At 35.3% G+C, this 26,453-nt stretch overlaps 1 protein-coding gene across 1 annotated transcript in view; it reads left to right on the top strand.

Moving 5' to 3' along the window:
- Positions 1-21,062, top strand: part of LOC137254171 (piggyBac transposable element-derived protein 4-like) — a 52,724-nt gene extending 31,662 nt beyond the window's left edge. Inside the window, exon 3 of the mRNA XM_067791903.1 lies at positions 20,874-21,062. Within this exon, the coding sequence (XP_067648004.1) occupies positions 20,874-21,062 (189 nt within the window). The remainder of the gene's footprint in view (positions 1-20,873) is intronic.
- The last annotated feature ends 5,391 nt before the right edge of the window (positions 21,063-26,453 follow it).

Below are 26,453 nucleotides of genomic sequence, written 5' to 3'. Positions count from 1 at the left end.
TTTAAGCTAAATCACTGTTTTTAAGTGGGATTGCAAATTTCGCACAAATGGGTCGAACCCAAAGCCAGGAAATTCCTGTTCAGGATACCACAGATCCTCATCTTCACTCGCACTTAATTTGGAAGCCCTTTCAGGAACCAGGAACACTGCAGCCCGGAAATCTGCAACTCAGGAGCACCGCAAGCAGGAACACCCGTGCAATTTAATTTTAATTAGAACCGAATTACGCGATTATTTTATTTTATTAATCTTTAGCAAAAAGAACTTAGTAAACTTATCTACTTTCCATCAATAGACATTACTTTTTCGATCGCAACCAAAAAATATTTGCCCGAGAGTATACCTCCACTGCCAACTTTTTCCAGCCAAAAACTGCCCGCTATCCTAAATCCGAGGCTTTTATAGGCACGGAAAAACAAGTAAAAAAAAGGTGGCGTGATGCGAAACAGAGATAATTAAATAGGGATGGAGATAGATATTTATATAGGTTTGTCCTTTTTTAGTTGTTTTATAGGACATTATCTGACGGTAACTTGTGTTTTAACCCTTGCATTCCTTAATATCTTTTCCGTGGTACCACCCTATCTTACCATGTATGTCTTGCAATTGATACCTGGAGTTTCCTTTTGTAGCGAGAACTGTAGCTTTTACAAAAACGGGTGCTAGCTTGGCGTTAAACTTATACGCTTTGTCGCTCAGACCGAAATTGCGCCGATATACATTTTCACCTACACTGAATGGTTTTACTCTGCTTCGGAGGTTGTAGCGTTGAGCTGATTTCTCAAAAGCGTTTTGTATGTTCTTGGCCAACTCAGTACGCACGAGTCGGAGTTTGTCTATGCGGTCTATTACAATTGATGTACACGCCCACTTCCGTTAATATTCAGTGTAAACGCACTGAAAGTAATTAACTCGAGCTAAGAAAGCCTGGTGTGGTGGTAACGTGCTACGCTTACCACACCGAAGATATTGGGTTCAACTCCCGGCCAAAGTAACATCGATAATTTAGAAAAAACTTTTTCAATTATAAGTTATTTGGCAAACACTCGTAGGATATTTCTGCCATAAAAGGCTTCTAAAATTCTAAATTGTTACATAACTTTTTTTATTAAGAATTAATTGCTTTACCAGAAACTTCTGTTCATATTAAATCGCTACACAATTTCGATCCATCAAAGTTTGGATGGATGGCGTTCTAATTAGCAACTATGGTGTTAGCCATTCAATCCTGAGCTATCAAATACTTAGTTGAATATCCAAACTGACTGATGGGTAATTGTTTGACAGTTGAGTAAAGTTAGATAACAAACAAATTGCAGAAATTTAATTTTGTCAACGACAATTGATAGCTGCACCTCACTACACTTTAGAAGATACCAACAATTTAGAACCAAGACCAATTCAAAAGTGCTCAATCAGAAATAAACAACATCTTCTGAGTATAGAATGTACAGCTTACGGGCAGAAGGAAAGAATCCGGAAATTTGAGGTTTTGAGTAAATAAGTTTATAGGCAACGTATTGGGCAAGCTAATAAAAAATCAAAGAGTTGTCAAATTAAAAATGTTATTTCTCCAATGAAAACTTATTGAAGACTAAACTTTATTGCGGTACATTTTTCGTACACCGTCCAATAATTTAAGCACATAGAAATTATACTGAAAAAAAATAATCTGCATATTTCCATGTCGGACGTATTGTGGTCCGATGAGGTAAAACTCGGTAAACGCATTATTTGCATCAAATAATTTGACACTACTAAGATTAGATCCGTCAAAGTTTGGGTTTTGAGGAACTAGCAAGTCATAAGTAAATCCTCGCACCTATTAGGGGTATTTCTGTTCGATAGTCAAACAAATTCTTGTTACACCATGGACATATTCAGTCAATGTAAGATCCTTATTAACCAGCCAGTTCAACTCAACCTAACCTAGGCAAGTCATGTACTTTTTTAGTTAAATTAACAAGTAAACGGAGCAAGCTTTGTGAGAAGTGAAAAATTGCAGAGATTCCAAATATAGCATATTCATAAAAGCTGAGCTAGCCGGCTACGTGTAGGCATTTGAAATCTAGGGGGGCTCATGTTGTTGAAACCTCAATATAACTCTCTGTATATGGCATTTTGCAGTTATATTCCTAGTTCCAGTCCCAGTCCCATTTCCAGTCCCAGTTCCAGTCCCAGTCCTAGCCCCAGTCCCAGTCCCAATCCCACTCCGACTCCCAGTCCCTGTCCCAGTCCCAGTCGTAGTCCTTGTTTTGGTCGACCATACTTATCATTTACGGGTATGAAAAACATATGCTGGCCGATTGTCAGACATACTCAAATGCTCACATAATTTCATAGCGATCGGTAGAGCCATTTCTAAGGAGTTCAAGCACAAATACAGTGACACGAGAGTTTAATATTCTAAAGAATTAGGATATATGTTCTGCTAATGGTACCCATATAAATCTCTTTTTATTTTAAGATGTAACAAGAACAGTGGTGCACTCTAGAGCTTCGACGAGCATCCGAAAACTATTCGGCATTTACCTACATATCCTGTAGGCGGAGCGACAGAGATACGGTTTTGGCAGAAACAAGAACAGGTAACGGCCGGAAATCAGCTGATTGGAACATTTTTAATTTGATTTGGCACATAAACTTCCCGAGCAATACGATGTTGACATTAGTTCATCGATTTACAATAAAAAAATATGGTTCCGCCATGCATTCAGTAAAGCAAGCATTCAACGAGTTTGAGCTTTTGCCCAAAGCAGTAAACATCTCATGTGGGAATTCTGTGCTCAAACATCTCCATGTAAACATATACTACTACAAAAAAAGGCGCCTGTGCAGTCGAAGCTTTGCTGGCGTTGTGCACGGCTGAATTCTAAACCGAATTATATATATTTTAACGAATTTAGGGAAACTCCACTTCTTTCACACCTTCTACTAACGTTCATATCGCTAAACTGTTGAATAAATAACTCCAATATTCAATAATGCTAAATGGTCTTTATTAAAGTACTTCACAATAACACTTATACTTCGCAACTCATAGCGTGCTTAAATCAAACTGAACAAATTACTCAGCTTTAACTCCTTTTATACTATCTGATGTCTCGTTCGCATACTTCTAGGCGTTTCTTCTTCCAGAATTTACAACTTGTTTACCAGCTATAAACTATAGATGCACGATTATAGCTTCTCGCATAGCCATATGCGTGTGTGTATTTGAGTGATACTTGCACCGATGATTGCATACTTTTGTGAGTATCTCAGATATATGCATGTGTTTGTGCGTTTCTCTCCGCTACTTGTACGTACATATGTGTAGACATATTGATTGATTTGTTTATGTACATACCAGTGATTGCTTAGCATCGGCTTAGAGATGATAGTATCCCTTAGTGTTGCTAATATTCGTCACAATATACTTACATATACCCCACTACATACCAGAACACGGTATAGCTACATATCTAGGTAACATATAACGTGTTTCGAACACTATTCAGTTCAACGCTCTCCCCACCACCATAACACCACTTTCCACGCAGTCAATAATCACTCTAACTACAATTTAAAGATTTTGACAAGACAACTAGATATGTGTATATAGTTAGGAATGTCCATGGCTACATTATCAAAGTAGGGCGTGAATATGAGGGAAGTCAAGAAAAGTGCGGTAAGGTATGAATAACTAAGCATAAATGTATACAAAGATGGTTGGCAGCACAGTTCAATGGATATGGACAACGATTGAAATGAAGAATACGTGGCTAGATTCACTTCGAGTTAAGACATTGATATGACATAGGCGGCAACATAAGCCGCACCACAGCAAATAAATATATGATGCTGCTCATTTAATATTTAAGATGAAAGACTCGGTGGTTGAATGAGACCACAGAGGGGAATGGATGCAGTAAAGCAAATGTACTTGCATAGTTGTAACAAAAAATACAAAATCTAATACCCAAACACATTATATCGGAAATATGAACATCCATGACAGCAGTGACATTGGCAACAAGCATCAATATTATACAAAAAATTGCATGTACGTATGTATGTATGGCTGTTCCTAAGTCACAATTCTTCAATACAACGTTTAGCCAATCATTCGTCCGTCCATTTAACAAGGCGTACGACTTACGAATATAAATTGTTTAGCTTGCAGACGTTGCACAGTAGAACGTCTCTATACAAAGTTCGCCCAAAAGTAGTTAGCTTCTTCTTCCTTAAACTAGTGTAAGGGTCTGCATTCCAAAATTTGGAATATCTAGAAAACCTATTGGTTGCTCAAAAATTTAGTTTTGCATATTGTTAGCCAAAATTATGGAGAGCATTTCCTGATAACATCGCAGAAAAATCCAGTGCAGACCCGCTTTCTTGAAGGTTGGAGAGGCCTGTTTAACTTATTGTTGTTATACAAGCTCGAGCTTGGTTTTTTTGTTGCGGTATATTTTATCTGAAATTTACAACATCCGTTGTATAGATCCCATCGCTGTATTTATAATCGTTGATTATGGAGGTTGCAACTACAGTCTATAATTCGTCCTGATGATGTTGGCTTCTTATGCCACTTCAACTTTAATTTATTTTAACGTTTGTTTACTAGGAAATCCAAATAAGACAATTTTCCTTCCTATTCTAGTTCTTGTGCAATCTTAATATTTATGTCAAAATTTGTCAGTGCGTTAGGCATATTTTCATTATTTTATTTAAGAATTTGGAAAAAATATAAACAACGCGACATCAGGATGGACAAAGCGACAGCTGCTTCAGTTGAATCTATCGGTTGTAAATTTATTCAAAGTCTTTTCTTGAATGAGACTAAAACTCGCAATTCTGCTCATATGATCATGCCAACAACAAGCGTAGCTTTGGTACTAGTAAACATACGAAGAATAAATATATGCGAAGAAGGCAATTGGGAGAAGTTGCACTACAACAACACATGGCTTTGGCTAACCGCAGGAGTGCGAGTTCGAGTCCCTCTTCCGGAGGATAGGCTTTGAAACCCTCTCCCGGTAGTAAAAGGTATTTAATTTTCGTTGACTAACGCGAATAAATCATTGATGTACTTCGCAAGCAATTTTCGTTAACGTTCCAATTTGTCAATTGTGTTGCCCAAAACCTGTTCTATATGTATGTAGGCTATAACTGGGGAATCACGTGATCCGGTTGGCGTTGCGGATTATAAGTAATTTTATTTGTTGATACTTACTAACTTATTCTATGATAATAGTTATTGTGATTTAAAAAATTTCAAATCTGCTGCAAAGCTGTAAGGATGTTTTCATATGCCACATTGAAGCACTTTGCATAGAAAATATTGTGACGAATATCAGCAACACTAAGGGATACTATCATCTCTAAGCCGATACTAAGCAATGACGTGTATGCACATAAACAAATCAATCATTATGTTCATACAAGCAGCGGAGAGAAACGCACAAACACATGCATATATCTGAGATACTCCCAAAAGTAGGCAACCATCGGTGGAAGTATCACTCACATATACACGCGCATACGGCTATTTGAGAAGCAATAACCGTGCATCTGTAGTTATAGCTGATAAATTTATAGCTGGTAAACAAGTAGTAAATTCTAGAAGAAGAAACGCCTAGAAGTATGCGAACGAGATATCACAGAGTATAAAAGGAGTTAAAGCTGATTAATCAGTAATCAGTTTGATTTAAGCACGCTATTAGTTACAAAGTATAAGTGTTATTGTGAAGTACTTCAATAAAGACCATTTTGCATTATTGAATATTGGAGTTATTTATTCAACAATTTAGCGATACGAACGTTAGTAGAAGGTTGCAAATAAGAGGAATTTCGCTAAATTCGTTACAATATTATTAATGTAGCACTTATGTTTTTTTTAAATATTTATACTTTGGAAACACCAACAAATAAGTCAGAATTTGCAATAGCAGATCACAATACGATTCGCTTCAATTCGAATTATACTCATTCTGGTTTTCAGTATAAATTATATAGGAATCGAAGTGTGCTAATATCAATAACAACAAGTAAGGAAGGCTAAGTTCGGGCGTAACCGAATATTACATACTCAGCTGAGAGCTTTGGAGACAAAATAAGGGAAAATCACCATGTAGGAAAATGAACCTAGGGTAACCATGGAATGTGTTTGTATGACATGGGTATCAAATGGAAGGTATTAAAGAGTATTTTAAAAGGGAGTCGGCCATATTTCTAAAGGTGGACCAGGAGTGACTCTAGAATGTGTTTGTACGATATGGGTATGAAATGAATGGCGTTAATGAGTATTTTAACCTTCATATGCCCGGGATATAAAACTTACGTACACGGTCGGAAGTCTACATTTTTAGCAAGATATAACTGCATATAAAACCACGATAATGTTTAGAAAAAAAGACTTGTATGGTGATTATTTGAAACTTACGTGTGTACTAACGTTTTTATTTAAAAATATTGAATTCAAGTAATAATTTTAAGTAAAAAAATGTATTAGTTTTCAGGAACTGAACAGCATTTTCCCAAAGTATATGTTTCGGCATGAGCCTCGCACACTTCTTTTTTACACCAACTACAGGTTTTGCGTGTACTTTTACGATTTCCCATTTCAGAGTGTTGACAACGTACAGGATATGCTGGTTGTTTATCGGTGGCAATTTAAGTAAAGTAGATAAATCACCTTTAGAATTGGCAGCAAGGGATCCATCTAGTGCCATTTCGATAGGTTTATGTGTTTGGATGTACCCACCGCCCGCGGAACTTTAGAGCGTTGTTCAATTGCTGGCATAAAAAGCTGCTTGGCCAAGATCCGCAAGAACTTTCTTCGCGCGTCTATACTACGGTCATATGGGTTATTTTCCGAGTACATGATGAATGATGCAAGTGCACTTATATCTATCATGTTATAAAACATGGCAAAGGGCCAACGCAAAGTTTTGCGTTTCGTTGAATATGCAGAAAGCATTTTGTCCATTGCGTCGACGCCTCATTTGTTTGCATTGTAATCAAGGATATATTGTGGCTTTTTTCTTTTCAACTACAATTGAATCTGTAAAAGGTGTACTGGCAAGTATTATTACTGCTCTGCCTCTTTTTGGGACGTAAGATACCAAAGAAAACTTTCCGTCGAGAAACCCGAAAATGGTAGACGCTTCTGCTGGATAGCGGTAAGTCTTCATTTCATTTGGTACAAAAGTCTTTTTTTGGCGAACAGTATCATGAAGAGCAAGACCTTTGGACATAAAATACTTCCCAAGTTTAGCGGTGTGAAAAAATTTTCACAAATTATAGTCCTTCCAGTGTTCTCCCAACACTTTCTACGTTGGTTGCTCGACTAGTATTTCAGTTATTTCCAGTATATATCTCACTCTTGAGTGGATAGAACGATTTAGCATCGCACGCAAACCAAACCTTTATCCTAAACTTGGCAGGCATAGAGGGTATGTGCTGAGTAAACCAACGTACTTCGGTGTAAGGCAAGCGTAGTGACAGTTGCAAAAAATCATATTGCAACAAGCTGAAGTCAACAATATAATAATTATTGCATACATTTATATGGTGACTACAAATGTAGACTACCGGCTGCAAGATGATGTTTTTTTCAAGTAGGGTCTGGGGGTCAGGCAAATAATAGTTCGAGTGATACTATGCTCTTAATCGACTTAGAATTGATAATTAGAAAGCTAATGAAAACCTCGGGCATTTTTGTTTCGGAACTTTTTGGTTTATTTGACTTTTTTCCCAAATTGCTACAAATGTAGACTACCGGGCACATGAAGGTTAAAAGGGAGTGGACCTTAGTTCTATATGTGGACGCTTTTTCAAGATATCGCCATATAGGTGGACCAGCGGTGACTCTATAATGTGTTTGTACGATATGGGTATCAAATTAAAGGTATTAATGAGGGTTTTAAAAGGAAGTGGCCCTTAGTTGTATATGTGAAGGCGTTTTCGAGATATCGACCAAAATGTGGACCAGGGTGACCCAGAACATCATCTGTCGGGTACCGCTAATTGATTTATATATGTTATACCACGAACAGTATTCCTGCCAAGATTCCAAGGGCTTTGGATTGCGCCCTGCAGAACTTTTTCATTTTTTTCTACTTAATATAGTGCCACACCCATTTTACATAGTTTTTCTAAAGTTATTTTTTGCGTCAATAAACCAATCAAATTACCATGTTTCATCCCTTTTTTCATATTTGGTATAGAATTAAGGGCATTTTTTTCATTTTTCGTAACTTTCGATTTCGAAAAAGTGGGCGCGGTTTTAGTCGGATTTCGGCCATTTTTTGTACCAAGATAAAGTGAGTTCAGATAAGTACGCGAACTGAGTTTAGTAAAGATATATCGGTTTTTGCTCAAGTTATTATGTTAACGGCCGAGCGGAATGACAGACGGTCGACTGTGAATGAAAACTGGGCGTGGCTTCAACCGATTTCGCCCATTTTCACAGAAAACAGTTACCGTCATGGAGTCTATGGCTCTACCAAATTTCAGAACGATTGGTAAATTTTTGTTCGACTTATGGCATTAAAACTATTCTATAAAAATTAAATGAAAAAGGCCAGAGCCACGTCCATTTCGAAATTTTCTTCTATTTTTGTATTTTGTTGCACCATATCGTTACTGGAGTTGAATGTTGACATAATTTAAATTTTTTTAAAAGTGGGTGTGTTCTTCATCCGATTTTTCTAATTTTTATTTAGCACATATATAGTAATAGTAGTAACGTTCCTGCCAATTTCATCATGATATCTTCAATGACTGCCAAATTACAGCTTGCAAAACATTTAAATTACCTTCTTTTAAAAGTGGGCAATGACACGCCCATTGTCCAAAATTTTACTAATTTTCTATTCTGCATCATAAGGTCAACCCACCTACAAAGTTTCATTGCTTTATCCGCCTTTTGCAATGAATTATCACATTTTTCGGTTTTTCGAAATTTTCGATATCGAAAAAGTGGACGTGGTTATATTCCGATATCGTTCATTTTAAATAGCGATCTGAGATGAGTTCCCAGAAACCTACATACCAAATTTCATCAAGATACCTCAAAATTTACTCAAGTTATCGTGTTAACGGACAGACGGACATGGCTCAATCAAATTTTTTTTCGATCCTGATGATTTTGATATATGAAAGTCTCTATCTATTTCGATTCCTTTATACTTGTACAGCCAACCGTTATCCAATCAAAGTTAATATACTCTGTGAGCTCTGCTCAACTGAGTATAAAAACAAAAACAAGTAGGGAAATCTAGGTTCAAGCGAAATCGATTGCTATATACCCAGCTGTGTGATCTCGGGATATATTTAAAGAGAAATGCTACGAGCATTAAATAATATGAAAGCTGAAAAATATTACTTATATATACAAATGCCAATACCGTCTTTAGTAAAAACTTGGTTTCCTTGGTCTATATATTCATCGCCGTTATAAAGGATTTATGACAAACTTTTTTTGCTTATTTGGCACGTTTTTGAAGGTTTTCTTATAAAATCCCGTTAAAATTGGTTGCTACGTGGTCGTTAATGAATTTTCCATAGTATATACTGCAAAGTGATTCACGGCTTGCAAAACGTTTAAATTTACTTCTACTGAATGTACGCCCATTTCTAAAACTTTGCTGAATTCCAGTTTTTTATAAAGCAGTCTGCATATCAGGTTCCATCACTTAATCAGTCTTTGGTATTGAAATATCACGTTTTTTTTAATTTTTCGGAACTTTTGATGTAGAGAAAGTTTTTCAATAACAAATTTCGCAAAGGTGTATCAATTTTTAATCAAGTTATCGTGTTAACGGACAGCCGGATATGGTTTAAATCCATTTCGATGCTAATAATTTAGATATAAGGAAGTCTATATCTATTTCGATTCTTTTATGCCATTACCTACAACCGTTATTCAAGCCAGATTATTATTCACTTGTGTTCACTGGGGTATAAAAATGCCGCTAGGTATAAAAATATCGAAATCGGAATACAATTAAAATAATATTCCGTTAGAATGGTGCACGGTTAACAATTAATTGAAATATTTTAATTAGTTAGACATATGTATGTATTAGCAGCTGCTTAAATGGAAATATAAGTAGATATATTAGTCAGAGAATCAAGGAATTGCATCTCGAATAGGTCTGTATTGAAAAGAAACTCAACCGTGACTGAGCCGATGGTGTTCTTCAACATTTTCATATTATTTTCTTCTGAATTTTCCTAAAAGAATGGGCCAAACATTTTTTTATTCGCACTCGCACACTGTGCGCCGTCGGCTGCGAGGATTAGCACCAACTTGAAATGATGAGCGGACATTTTGATGGACCGATGACCAATGTGTGTACGACGAACGAGCCGCCCAAAGTAGCACCCCGTTGCTAGCATCAGCGGCAAAGCTTGAACGCAATTCTCCACACTTACCACCTCCTTAGACGTGGTAAGCCGCCGTAAGCTACAGTATAAATTGTTAGTATGACTTTTTGAGCAGATTTGATTTTTTTTTCCTTGTAACTGGTGTCTATTCATCTTTCTTCATCCACTTATTTTGCGAAAATTATGAAGAATTAACAATAAATTGCGTCAAATGTTGCAAAAAGTTATTTGCCAAATGACAACGCGCGACAAGAGTTAGTTGCTACATAAACGCGTATAAGATTGGCTGCAAGGGTGAACATGTAGAAGAGGGGGAAGGAAAAGTTGGTAATATATTACCGGTACCAGTATGATGTTAACAATATGTATGATTGTGACACAAATGTCATAAATCATAACTACAAGTCGGCAATGTTGTTCAGATAGTCGTTGCAAGAACTTAAGTGCTATTTAAGCACAACATCATTTAGGAAAAATATACCTACGAATATACATACAAATACACATACAAGAAAATTATTTCTTGTTTTAATTTTGTAGTTACTCAAATAGACGTAGACTATTTCGTGTCCAATATCAAATCTAATGTTATTTGAATTTTTTGTTTTATGATTAACTAGCCAACAGTTTTGCCAGCGTGTGCCAGCAACTGACGAACAATAACAAAACAGATTAGAAACAAAAACAGGAAATAACAAAATTGGATAAGTTGAAGGTCAAGGCATTTATTACAATTTCTTTCAAGGTTACGTAGGTTTAACATTTTCGATACTTTACGCTACGATAAATTTGTCATTTTCTGTTAATATTTATTTTAATGAAACATAAACATGATATTGTTAAATTTTTGATGATCATAAAATATTAGATAGAATTTCTATCAGTGTTTTGGACGATATTTGAGGAGCCCCATACATGATGACATATAACTTCAATTTATAATATCTTTGCAATTATCTTTTAGGGAGGTAGTATGAATACTCCACAACTTACCCTTAATCATATAAAAATTGTTTTCAATTTACATTACTATCAGGTTCCCTGTCCCATGTATCATATATGATTCATGTTATCAATTTTGTGTCGTGTCCGATCCGCTCGTGTATCATATATGAGCAACTTTTGATATACTTTATACTATGGAAATTACTTAAACGTTGTGAGCTATTTCTACTTTTCGTATGGGACGTGGCTGTATAGACTTTGTAAACTGTAGACTTAAAAAATTAGGTGGTTTTCAAATACTTACCTAAAGATCCGTCAAAATTCGTCAATTCTTTAGAGTTTTTGTATAATTTTTTTTACTATTGCTACGAATATTAGCAAAACTAAGGGGTGCTGCTATCTCTAAGCCGATGCTAAACAGTGATATCATGCACATCCATACATCAATCATTATGTATCTATATAAACGAAACAATAATTTCGTCTACACATATGTACCATGCACGTATACGAGCAGCGGAGAAGCAATGCACAAACACATGCATATATCTTATCAGAATTGCTCACAAGAGAGGGCAATAATTTGTGCAAGTATTACTCAAATTAGAAGCTATAAACGTTGTTGTGGCTGGCGAATTTGTAGCTGAAACTAACTAGTAAGTTCTGGAATGGAAAAGCCTGGAAGTATGCAATGAGAAATCAAAAAGTATAAAAGGTGCGACAGTAGAGGCGAGGAGTGAGTTTCATTTGAGCTATCAATGAGTTTGGTTGTTAAGCAAGCTAGTTGCAAAGTATAAGTGTTATTGTGAAGTACTTTAATAAATGCCATTTTTCCAATATTCAATATTTATATATTCAACAATTTAGTGATTCGAAATTAGCAGAAGGGCAAATAAGAGGATTTGCAAGTAAATTCGTTACACTATTATCTTTAAAAAGTTTATAACTTCATTATTTGTTTCAACGTAATTACGAATCTTGAAAAAAATCGTTGAGCGTGGAGCACTTCATGGATATTGTTATTTGGAATATTTAGAATTGGGCTGATATTCTTCCAGACCAAAGCCAAATAATTACAACTGGGCTATTCAAATCTGAAAGTGCACCTGTATTAGTGAGAGTGCAATCGTCGCGATGATCGTGCGGGTGAATTGATTTTTCATTAGTCGCTTACTAGCAAGCAACGAGTTAAGAACAAGCATATGTGTTGCGCATAATTTTTCGTACATATTTTGATACTAATCAGCCAATACCCATCACCGATGTTGCTACGCCAAGTGCCAAGCACTGATGACCTGATATGAAACTTCTCGCTCTCTGAGAGCGCTTGAAAATGTGCATTTTTTATAATATTGGCCATAGATACCATCATACTCAAAATCTAATTTGGGCATTACAAATCCGAAGAAAAAAATAACTCTTTTTCACCTGTGGAAAATTTATCAATGAAAATACCTTTCATCGAAGGGCTGCACACGAAACGGGTTTTGGTAGCAACTTTCGATTGATATAAAAGTCAGCTTCGTAGTCTTCGCATTGATGTAAATGGATGCATAAAGGCCATGTTTTTGTGGAGCGTTGCGACATTCCATTTTTGACAGCTGAGATAAATTGTAGGTATACGTATAGATTAACGCAACATGTCTAATTAATAGCCTTTTGCGGACGACAACGCAGATACTTCACCAAGTGATATAATTTCGTAATTTCTTATACATTTTTTGCGTTTTTTATTGTATGTGGATATACATATGTATGTACATAAACGTTTTGGTCGCATCAAAGTGAAAAAAGGGGCCAGCCGCTTATTGTTATCTTATGGCGGTGCCAGAGCAACAAAGCAAAGCAACGCAATTGAGATATATTATTTCATATTTTTTCACTTATCTACCACAAAACATTTCTACAAAACTTAACCTTTTTTATAAATTTTAATAAGTTTTTGTAAGCTTATTTGCTGATTTATTTGAAAATAATGAAACCGAACGGATTTCTTGGAGAATTTTTTTTTTGTGTATTTTAGGCATCTCTATAGCCATCTGATTTCAAGCCCCATTCCTGGAAACGAATTGAGAGAGAATGAAAGTTTCGTATCAGGTCATCAGTGGTGCCAAGCGACGACTAACTCAATTAACGACGACAGAGCGAATCATATGCGTGTGAATTGAGAGGGCACAATTGTGCTATGAAATGAATAGCCCTGAATTACAACCAAGTATCTTTCTTAACTAAATGAAGTAGCCCGAACTCAGATATGAGCAATGTACGAATAATGTGTACATACATAGTTGTTTTATTGCAAGTATACCGAGAGAGACACCAAATATGAGTAAATGTGTAATTCTCTTTGCTGATATTCAAATTGTTCACAAAAACAAACGAGAATATTAAAATTAGAGTTTCATTCGTTTTGTTGGTTGCGACAATATTGTATACTACTTTGTTAGTTAACATAATAAATAAATAAAAATTAGGTCAAATAAAATAAAAGAAAATTAAATAAATAAATTAAAAAAATTAATTATGAAAAAATAATGAAATAGAATATTAAATAAAACAAAATATAGTAAAATAAAATACAATAAAACAAAATTAAATAAAATAAAATTAAAACAAGTAAAGAAGGCTAAGTTCGGGTGTAACCGAATATTACATACTCAGCTGAGAGCTTTGGAGACAAAATTTTCTTTTTCATGGATACATACAAATGGCAATACTAAAAAGTGGAGCAACTTGCCTTTGCTATCTTTATTCAGCTATCTATTCGTTTTATTTGAATATTTTTTTTAAATATGAAAATTTGGTTAAATTTGATCGCATTTCTTTATCATTTTTTTTTTAAATCATCCCTGAATTATTTTCGAAGCGCTCTTAATTATGAGTCCTATAAGAGTCCGAAATTATAGACCAAAGGTGACGTTTTTTGGAACGATTTTCCTCCATCCTTTGTCAAATAAGGGAAAATCACCATGTAGGAAAATGAACCTAGGGTAACCCTGGAATGTGTTTGTACGGCATGGGTATCAAATGAAAGGTATTAAAGAGTATTTTAAAAGGGAGTGGGCCTTAGTTCTATAGGTGGACGCCTTTTCGAGATATCGCCATAAAGGTGGAGCAGGGGGACTCTAGAATGTGTTTGTACGATATGGGTATCAAATTAAAGGTACTAATGAGGGTTTTAAAAGGAAGTGGCCTTTAGTTGTATATATGAAAACGTTTTCGAGATATCGATCAAAATGTGGACCAGCGTGACCCAGAACATAATCTGTCGGGAGCCGCTAATTTATTTATATATGTAATACCACGAACAGCATTCCAGCTATGATTCCGCCCAGCAGAACTTTGTCATTTTTTCTACTTAATATGGCTGTTTTTTCTAAAGTTATATTTTACGTCAAAAAACCAATCCAATCACCATGTTTCATCCCATTTTTGTATTTGGTATAGAATTATGGCATTTTTTCATTTTTCGTAATTTTCGATATCGAAAAAGTGAGCATGGTCATAGTCTGATCTCGCCCATTTTTAATACCAAGATAAAGTGAGTTCAGATAAATACTTGAACTAAGTTTAGTAAAGATATATCGATATTTGCTCAAGTTATCGTGTTAACGGCCGAGCGGAAAGACAGACGGTCGACTGTGTATAAGAACTGGGTGTGGCTTCGACCGATTTTGCCCATTTTCACAGAAAACAGTTATCGTCATAGAGGTTAGGCCCTTACCGAATTTTGCAAGGATTGGTAAATTTTTGTTCGTCTTATGGCATTTTGAAATTTTCTTTTATTTTTGTATTTTGTTGCACCATATCATTACTGGAGTTGAATGTTGACATAATTTACTTAAATACTGTAAAGATATTCATTTTCTTTGTTAAAATTTTACTTTTAAAATTTTTTTTTTAAGTGGGATTGTTCGTCATCCGATGTTGCTAATTTTTATTTAGAACACATGTAGGAGTAACGTTCCTGCCAAATCGTGCAAACGTGAAGCTGTGAAGTTTTGGTTTGCTTTTTACTGTGCCTTATTTTGTCTACAATCAATAAATTTGTTTGTTTAAATAATTATTGTAATTAAAATAAGTGTAAACACATTGTGTACTACATTCAACAACTTAAAGTTCTGCTTTTCTTTACTAAAATACATTTTATCTTAAAAAAATTAATTGATAAAGTGTATTATGTACATACATATTTGCCGAGTCACTTTGCATATTTGTTGTTGCATTTGATTGGCATTTACTTATTTTTTTGCTCGTCCACATTTGTTTCATTTTCTTCTCACTGTCACAGCTGTTCACATTGTGTGTTGTGAAGCGTCATTTAATAGTGATCTTAAACTGCTCATAGAGTGATTTTCAAACTGTGATCTCCAATCTATTGTATTGCCTCCTTCTGATTAACCATTTCTTACTTTTTAACTACATGAACTAATAAACTTTGCCTTATACTGTGTTGCAATTTTGTGAACTGCCAAGTGAAGGGTGATACTGATCGTATCGTGCTGGCCTTGTGATGAGCTTGCTCACATGAAGTGCGCTAGTTTTACGGCAAGGGTATGTGACGCGATCAACGATAACAAGGGCGTGCGTTGGTCGTGCTTGAAATGCAGATCCACGGAAGTGGATCTTTTTAAGCTTTTCAAACATACTAGAAACGCATGCTCCGAAATCGGTAAAGAACTTTCTGCATTGGGGGATAAATTCAAGTATTATGAAAACTTGTTTAAAACTTTTAACTTTTTTATTAGTGATTTACCTCCTAATGCTAATAGTGACAGCCGCGATAATAAACGAAAACGGACTCATGTCTCGGCTGGCGTACTGACCCTCGACCCCGTTCAAAGCATCCCAAACCCAATCGTTACCGTACCTAGTACCTTAGAATTAATAAACTTAGCATCCCCAAATCCACTTAGAGTAGAGCCTTCAACATCAAACGCACCTCCAACAAAACCAGCAGCTAAAAAAAATATTGAGCCTGTAAACCGTTCTCAGGCGACTGAGCCTGAAACTAGGAAGCTGGTTGTAATCCCTCCTAAAAAATCCATTTTTGACCCAAGGTTCGAGAGGGAGACTACTGAAGAGGATCTGAAGTCCTATATCAGCTCAAAAAAAAAAAGCGACCAAGTAACAATTCGGAAATTTAATTTTAGCTATGAAAGAAATGTATCTTCCTTTAGATTAGATGTACCTATTGAACATTTTGATACTATCTTGAGTAACGATTTTTGGCCCCCTGGCGCATTTGTGCTGGAATTTGAATATAGGCGGAATAAGAGTGTTCCACACTTAGCAAAGTTCCCTCTTATAGCACTGAGTCAAAAAACTGAACGTAAAGCCTGCTTTAGATATATTTTATCAAAATGTTAGATGCTTAAACACCAAAATAACTTAACTGTTTTTAAAAAAATTTAACTTATGCTATGATATAATTGCTTTTACTGAAACTTGGCTGAAACCTCATGTATTTAATTTAGAGATCCTCTGCAATGACTATCAAATATATAGAAATGACCGCCTGAATATAATCGGAGGTGGAGTTCTGCTTGCTGTACACTCTTCAATACCATCTGAAGAGATTAGCGTACCCGCCATCGATACAATCGAGTTCTTATGCATATGCACCCAGCTAGCAAAAATCCACATTTATTTAGCCATCTGTTATATCCCGCCATCTTCTGAACTCCCCGTTTATATGCATCACATTTCCTTGTTAAAAACTATAAATTCGATGATAAAGCCTTCCGATTCCATTATTGTCTTGGGTGACTTCAATATTCCGCACATTTCATGGTGCATCTCTGACTGTAATATCGTACCAGTTTCGTAAAAGTCTTCCAACAATGAGTTTCTAGACGGAATGGCCGAACTTTGCCTTCAACAAATCAACATCTAATCGAATAAATTCGGAAAAGTATTAGATTTAGCCTTTGTGGATGATGGCTCTTTAATATTCCATTAGGCGATGCGAGCTCATTATTGAACCTGAAGATGTTTATCAACCTTCCCTCAAAATAGTTTACGAAGTGTTAAGTAATGCTTGTAACCGCGATAATAAACGATTCAACTCCAGTTATCGCTTTGACTTTGCGAAGGCCAATTTCAAAAAATTAAATCGTGATCTATCTCGAATAGTGTGGCCAAAATTTAATGCTGACTTGGAGCAAAATGTTTCTCACTTTTACAACACCATTTACTGTCTTTTGGAAAAATACTTACTTAAGCGGATTTGTGTACATTCCGATACAAGCCAAGTATGGTTCACTAAAGGGCTGACAATTTTAAAAAATAAAAAGTCTCGGTCTTTCAAGTTGTTTAAGAAGAATGGTTTACATAACCATTACTTACAGCACTCAATCCTACGCCATAAGTATTTTCAATTGAACAAAAAGTGTTACAAAGCTTATCTTTGCAAAATGAAAAAAATATAATTTGCAATCCGAAAGCATGTTATGGATTCGTAGACAATAAACGCAGGGTTAAAAGGTTTCCATCATCCATGAAATTCAAAGATAATATTTCCAGCGATAGTCAAGAAATTGCCGACTTCTTTGCGAAATTTTTCAAATCAAATTTCTCTATGGAGACCAACGTTTCGCCTAATGAATACCCATACCATCTTGGTACATGTAATTCAATCAGTGCGCCATTTATATCTTCAGAAGATGTATTATCTTATTTAAAAACTTCAAAAGTATCATATACATACGACCCTGATAGGATCCCGACATACTTTCTTAAAAAATGTGCTGCATACATCTATCAGCCGCTAACAGATTTATTTAATTTATCTTTAATATATGGGTCTTTCCCAATAATGTGAAAGTAATGTTTTCTTATCCCGCTCCATAAAAATGGAAGCAGGTCTGCAATATAAAACTACCGGGGAAAGTTATCCGCAATTCCAAAGTTATTTGAAGCTATTGTTACCCACCATCTAACGTTCTCTATTTCCCCCATTATTGCAAATTCGCAACACTGATTCTGTAAGGGCAAATCAGGCATCACCAATTTACTGGAATTTACCACCCACGTTTTCAATGGATTTAGAAAAAGCGTCCACACCGATGTAATTTACACCGACTTACGTAAAGCCTTCGACAAAGTATCACACCCATTACTTATTTATAAGCTCAGTCAACTTGGTTTTCAATCCCGTCTTATGTGTTGGATTTCTTCGTATCTTGGTAATCGTACGCAAAAAGTAATCTTTAAAAATACACTTTCTGGGGGTCATCAATGTTCCTTCTGGTGTTCCTCAGGGCAGCCATCTTGGTCCGATTCTGTTCTTGTTGTTCATAAACCATTTATCCAATACAATAAAATAATCAAAAATCTTGATTACGCTGACGGTGTAAAACTTTTCAAATCATGTGCCTCGGTTGAGGAACATTCCTTGCTTCAAATGGATTTAAATCACTTGGTTACCTGGTGCAATGTAAATTATATGCCGCTCAATCTCAAAAAATGTAAATTCATGTGTTTTTCTCGGAGAGTTTCGCCACCAGCTTCATATACAATTAACAACTATAGTCTAGAAACTGTAAATAATTTTATTGACTTGGGAGTCATGATGGATTCCAAACTTAGTTTCAATCTTCATATTAATGCTACAGTGAATAAAGGCAAAGGTGTTTTTGCATTTGTTAAACGGTGGTCAAAAGAATTTAACCACCCTTACGTAACTAAAGCACTTTTTACAACATTAGTTAGGGCAATATTAGAATATGGCTCAGTAATTTGGAATCTGCGTTATCAAGTTTATGCAGACAGTCTCGAATCAATACAAAAACAATTTTTACTATTTGCCTTAAGAAATTTTCAATGGGACTCTTTATATAATCTTCCACCTTATACTAATCGATTAAAGCTTATCAATCTTCCAACTCTTGTTAGTCGTAGGGAAATGCTTGGTGTAATATTTATGACAAAACTTTTAAACGGATCAATTTCAAGCCCATTCCTACCGAATGAAGTGAACTTTTGTGTTCCCTCTCGGCCTTCGAGACACTTCGAACCTCTCCTGCTGAAACAATGTAGAACAAATTTTGAACTAAATGAACCTTTTCGGTGTTTATTTCAAGATAATAACTCTCACTCAAACACAATTTGATAGCTCCGACTCCCTTTTTTCTATAAAAAAGGCTGTTCTCACCACTCTTAATAATTAATATATGAAACGATTGCTTCTGTTCCCTTTAAGCATTACGCTTGGCTGATTATATCTCTTCTGTAGCTGAGCAGTCTCAGATCTCGACGCTTGCCAAACCGCTACCCATCAAAGAATAGGCAAAAAAAAATTTTAAGATATAGATATATATGTAAGTCGATCGAGTGAACAGGATTAGCCTGGTTTCATTGGGCCACTTGAGGGCAGCGCGCTGCCACAATGTCACTTAAAAAAAAATAAAAAAATTCATCATGATATCTTCAACGACTGCCAAATTACAGATTGCAAAACTTTTAAATTACCTAAAGTGGGCGGTGCCACGCCCTTTGTCCAAAAATTTTACTAATTTTCTATTCTGCGGGGTCAACCTACCTACCAAGTTTCTTCGCTCTATCCGTCTTTGGTAATGAATTATCGCACTTTTGGGGTTTTTCGAAATTTTCGATATCGAAAAAGTGGGAGTGGTTATAGTCCGATTTCGTTCATTTTAAATAGTAATCTGAGATAAGTGTCCAGGAACTTACATACCATATTTCATTAAGATATCTCAAAATTTACTCAAGTTATTGTTTTTACGAAGAGGCGGACGGACGGACATGGCTAAATGAATTTCGTTTTCGTCCAGATCATTTTGATAAACAGATGTCTATATCTATCTCGATTAGTTTATGCCGTTACGGGGAACCGTTATGCGAACAAAGTTAATATACTCTGTGAGCTCTGCTCAGCTGAGTATAAAAACGAAGTAGAAAATTGTAAAAAACTTTGGAAAATTGTTTAAGCCGATGAATCATTTAAAATTTATGCCCAAAATTTTAACCGTGTAGGTCTGACGCTTACATGATTTTTTGAGCAGACCATTCAAATGAGTCTTATACTGTGTAGGGTTTTTTGGTACGGAGTACATTGCATAAAACAATGCAGTGATGAAAGTTGAAGGCGCAATGAAAGCTTCATTTTATCCTGCCGCTACCAACAAAAACAAACATATTTGGCGGTACCACTAATAAAATAAATCACCATCTCGTAATTATTGTTGTCTCCATTTCTGGCTTTATTGCCGTCACACAGGTTGACTGTCGTCACCGATGTGCGAATCCATTGCTCATGCCATATTTTGACATAAATTGACATTTTGTTGACGTCTCGATTGTTTCGTTTGGCGATATATCCACTGTCTGTGCGATTATGTATATGCACTTATGTACATACTTTTGTTCGAAATAATGTATAATGTATGGTGTAGTTGCATATTACAGGTAAAACATTATTGTTGGTACATCAGTTTGATTGTTGTTGCGAAGAATTGTCTGAAAGCAAGATAATTGTGTGATAAATTATGTATCAATAAAATAAATATTATTGAATTAATTTTTCAACACAGTGCGCAGACAATTTGGCATTGCATGTGCATATAAAAATTATTGGCGGTAATGATAATCATTTAAAACTGAAAAATGGGAAGAACAAAATATGTACACTACAAAAGATGCAACTACCTCTGGACTACCGTACTGCTAGACCACTTAACAGCAGTACTATTTCCAACTCTATATCCACGGAATTCTCCTAGCATTTCACTTATACACAGCTATGCCATTTGCGATTGTAAACGTTGCCCAGTGCAATACCTCGCAACTCGTTCTAGCTCTCCAAAATATTAGTTTTCGCTTATTCTCAGCCTTTTCCAATTAGAGATCTGCTTTTAAATGAGATATTATCGATGAAAGATACTTCGGAAAGAAAAAGCTTAGACACAGTAAAAAGATATTGTTTTAAAGGGTTGAACTCGCCTGTCTAACCAAGACTCATAAGTCGATAGTGTTTGATTTGAAGGTATATAAACACGTTTATTTACCACTTTCTTGCCCGAAACATGAATGTGCAAACATTAAGACGTTGGAAAATAAAGTTTTAAAGTTTGGTGTCTTCGAAAAATCCATAAATTTTTTCACGATCGCGGGTTCGAATCGAGCTCAAGGCCTAACAATAATTTTTTATCATTATTATTGTTATGATAAATTTTTTCTTAATTGAAAAATTTTTTAAATTAGAATAGAAGAAAGAAAAAATTAGACAACTGCCAAAGTTCGTTGTATAGATCCATTTCGGGAACTGCTAAATTCCTTCATCGGCAACGTTTAGGCGCCGCTGCTATAACCATTCAGCCACCACAGCGGTTTTTTGTTTGTCTTCATTAATCCTACTTCTATTCTGGTTCGTGCCAATTGATATTCACAACACTGCGACATCTGTTGCAGAATGGCTGTGAAAATTGGACTTGTTTGTTGGCAATGCTGCCATAGTGTCATATTTCTATTGACACTTTTTTCCCCGTGCTCTGGGATGTATTAACAATTTTTGTTGTTATATCGGCCTACTGATTTTAAGATCGCGGGTTCGAATCGAGCTCAAGGCCTAACAATAATTTTTTATCATTATTATTGTTATGATAAATTTTTTCTTAATTGAAAAATTTTTTAAATTAGAATAGAAGAAAGAAAAAATTAGACAACTGCCAAAGCTCGTTGTATAGATCCATTTCGGGAACTGCTAAATTCCTTCATCGGCAACGTTTAGGCGCCGCTGCTATAACCATTCAGCCACCACAGCGGTTTTTTGTTTGTCTTCATTAATCCTACTTCTATTCTGGTTCGTGCCAATTGATATTCACAACACTGCGACATCTGTTGCAGAATGGCTGTGAAAATTGGACTTGTTTGTTGGCAATGCTGCCATAGTGTCATATTTCTATTGACACTTTTTTCCCCTAAACGTTGCCGATGAAGGAATTTAGCAGTTCCCGAAATGGATCTATACAACGAGCTTTGGCAGTTGTCTAATTTTTTCTTTCTTCTATTCTAATTTAAAAAATTTTTCAATTAAGAAAAAATTTATCATAACAATAATAATGATAAAAAAATATTGTTAGGCCTTGAGCTCGATTCGAACCCGCGATCTTAAAATCAGTAGGCCGATATAACAACAAAAATTGTAAATTTTTTCACGTTCTACCTATTAAGACCGTAAAAACGTGTAGCGCAATTAGTGGTTAACCCAGTGCACCCTTTACACAAAATTGTAAAAAGAATACGTCCCCGTCTCTGGCAAGTTTGCATGAAAATTTCATTTATAAAAGTCTAATAGAGCTCTCATATAGTTTAAATTTTACCACAAATAATCAATTAATTTAACTTGAACCAGTCCATTTTTATACCCAGCGAGTGTGCTCGTGCACGTAACGGTATTACGTGATGGCATAAAGAAATCGAGATAGATATATGCTTCCTTATATAAAAATTGTCGGGATCGAAAAAGATTTTGATTGAGACCTGTGCGTCCGTCCGTTCGTTAACACGTTTACTTGAGAAAAATTAGCATATCTTTACGAAATTTGCTACACTGTCCAGCCTGGATCCAGACTAGATTTCTATTGAAAATGCCCGAAATCGCACGAAAAATTTAAACGTTTTTCAAAAGTTTTTGAAGATATCATGTTGAAATTTGTCATGTAGGTTGTTCCGCTAATATATATGGACCTTATGAATATCGAAATTTCGAAAAATGGAAAAAATACTATACTAACACAAATAGAAATTTGTAAATATTTGCTTAAGTGTGTTGACTTTATGACAAAAAAATGAAATTTGGTAAATTTTTGGAAAATGAGAATGGCCCTGCTTCCATTTAAAAGTTTTGCAAAGCCATTGAAGAGATCATTTTGAAATTTATAAAAAATTCAAAGTGTAATGGTAACGAACAATTGATAATCTTTGCGGTTTATAACAAAATTATACTGAAATTTTAACTCAATATTGGTATAGTGAAGCAATATACAATTTAAAAATTTTGGAAAAGGGGCATGGCCCCTTTTTAAGTAATCTTTCTATAATACTACTATTTAATGCCATAAACCGAAGAAAAATCTACCAGACCAATAATAACGAAATTTGGTATAAGGATTGGTTTTATACAATAAACATAACAGTAGTTAGTTAAAGTTAAGACAAAATTGTATAAGTTTTGTGGCCAATTTTAGTAAGAACATTCCTTTTACAACTGTTTTACAGCATCTTACCGAAGACGATATTTGCTTTTTCATTTATTTCAGCTTTCATATCACCACGGCGGGGCCATAGAGGTGATGACCGGAAATTTGCTGATAAATTTTTTTTATAACACTTCAATTTCGTCGCACTGCGATAATCACATTAGTCCATCGAATCACAAAAACAAAGTACATGGCATTTTTATGTATGTTTGTATATATGTCGCCCTCCTGCCACCAGTGTATGGTTCCGCCATGTACATCTCTAAAAGTCCACAAAATTTCTCTTTATATATATCGCTAATGTGTATGTATATAAAACGACTTTTGCTAGCATAAGCATAATCTGTGCACCATAGAGCACTGTACGTGTGATTTCATTTCTGTAAGTATTACTTCCTTACTCCCAGGCAAACTTCCATTTAAAAGGGATAAAAATGTTTGAGTAAAAAACTAATCACTTTAAAACTCAATACCATATCTATGACAGTTTGACATACTAATTCAATTAAAGATTTTTCTTAAGACAAAAAAAGTGACAACAACATTTTCGACCTACGCCAAATGCAAGTTGCAGGTTGAGCTTGTGAAAATTGTGGCACACAGTGATTTGAACGATCTTATAAATGCCTGCGTAGAATGATAACTTGTATGGTGGTGCGGATGATGGCTCGAATCATCGCATTCAGCTGCTTCGCAAATATGTTTAAATGCAACAATGTTGCAGACTCACTAGCACAAAATAAACTTGATGGACGATTGAGTGATGTTATTAATACCAAGAAATAGCACGTGCAAATCACATTCATATGATATACATACATGTACATTAGGTTGGTTCCTTTAATTCAGAAATAGATTTTTCCAGTATCATCCCTTCAAAAGCTAATATCTAGAACTAAAACATAACACAAACATTTTTGGTAGTCTATATAGAGAAATCTTAATAGAGCACGAGCCCGTGACTGCCAGACTTTCGTCATTTTAGCTGAAATTTCGACAGCGCATATTTCCACCTGCAATAGGAATGTTGGAAAACTATGGAGCTTCAGTCATAGGGGCTCTAGCAGATATCGTGCAAAAAATGTCCAAAAAAATAGACCTTACTTTCGTCATTTTATTAAGGCTGAGTTTTAGATATTGTCGTCGTAACATCATTAGAAGTCACTAGCCTGATTACCAGACACTTGCCATTGTGGATTTTTCCAGCCAGACCTCAGGTGGAAGTATGCGTTGACGAGCTTTTATAAATGACAAAGGTCCGGCTGTCACGGGCTCTTAGACTATAACTTTGACCACTGTGCGGCATCTTTTCTTCGTTACCAAAATTTGTGTGTGATATTTTTGTTTTGGTATAGGGTTTGAAGGGGAGGTAATGGAAAAATCGACAATTTTATTTATAAGGACTACCCTAATGTAAAAAATATGTGGAAATATGTAAGTAGTAAAAAAACAATTTAAGAAAAAAACAAATCGTTAGTGGAACGTGATAATAGAAAAGATAGACATTTTGCAATCAGTGGCTAAGAGCTTGAGAATTGTTCATTATAGAGTTAACGATTGAATGGCTATAATTTTTTGTTATCATTTTGCATGTCTGGCTGACTGATTGGCTGCCAGTATTCTAACTTAAGCCGTATTTTTTGTTACGTTGGTATGATTGCATTGCACAAGCTTTAAGCCTAACGAAGCATTGCCAATTGTAAGGACAACTGCAATAAAAACAACAACAGGCATACAAAAATGCATTCATAACATAGTTTTGCTAGCCCCTGAGAGTAGTCATATACACAGATACCTTTTAATTTATATATGCACCTGTATTTTATATCTACCTAAATAAGCTGTCATTTCATCTGTATGCGTCTTACGAATGCATATCCGTGTAATTGAGATTAAAAATAAAGCGTTACCGCTTAAGCGGTATTAAAATCATTTCATGCCTCAAAAGCTGGTTGTATATGACTAGCGCTGCAGATCGGGATTTCTAGCTATTACGAACTCCGCGTTGACTGTTGGCGCTCTTTCAATATATTGGAATAGCTGAATCGTATGATAGTACATGGACTAACTGAATGGTGAAACGAGTGACACTGGTTGGCAGCTTCAAGCAAAACACACAAAGGTACACTCAAAAGAAAATGTCCTAAAAATGAGCAAAAGAGCTATTCAAATAAAGAAAAATAGTAAATTGTCGGCTTAAAGCCCCGTCACATAAGCAGTTTTTCATATAAATACGTTTGCCTCAATCTTATGCATTATAAGTAGATTGCACTTATTTCTATGGAGAACGGTAAATTGGGCGATAATGGCGCCATCTGATATGAAAAAGTAGCCAACATGCAAATTTTGTTGCAAGCAAAGAATTTGACATTTGCTTTGTCTAAGGGTGCTGGCACACTTTGCAAATGAAATTATTTTTCCCACTCGTTGGTAACTTTTCTAACATTTTTCGCAATTAAAAACTGCAATATAACAAATAAATGCGACACATAATATGTTAGTAAGTATTTTTGTTGTATAGGGAGAAGGTTTATACCAGTGCATCTCGAAATTTTGTATGTGAATGGGCAAGACGGAATAAACTTTAAGGGCAAATTCTAAAGTTCCTTCGTATTTATTAACGCAACATCTTGGTTGATTGTGGCGATATTACTTGAATGCTTTAGCTTGTGTTAAACGCATCTATATGAAAAATGTCATTGTGCCGCGGCCTTTAGAGTGCAAAACTGCTAACCGGCATAGAAAAAATTTTACATAGCAGGCAAAAAACTATTTGAATTTTTGTAATGTATAATGTAATGTATTTATTTATTACGGCTTTCCTAAGCCTAACTTAAATCTATTTTACATGTTTATAATTGTCTTCTGGACTATGCAATCTAGAATATTTACATCTATGTCCTACCTTGGAGT

This window comes from Eurosta solidaginis, chromosome 5, assembly GCF_040869045.1.
Source record: "Eurosta solidaginis isolate ZX-2024a chromosome 5, ASM4086904v1, whole genome shotgun sequence".
NCBI lineage: Eukaryota > Metazoa > Arthropoda > Insecta > Diptera > Tephritidae > Eurosta > Eurosta solidaginis.
Note: the sequence above shows the minus strand (reverse complement) of the source record. Positions and strands in the feature narration are given on the sequence as shown.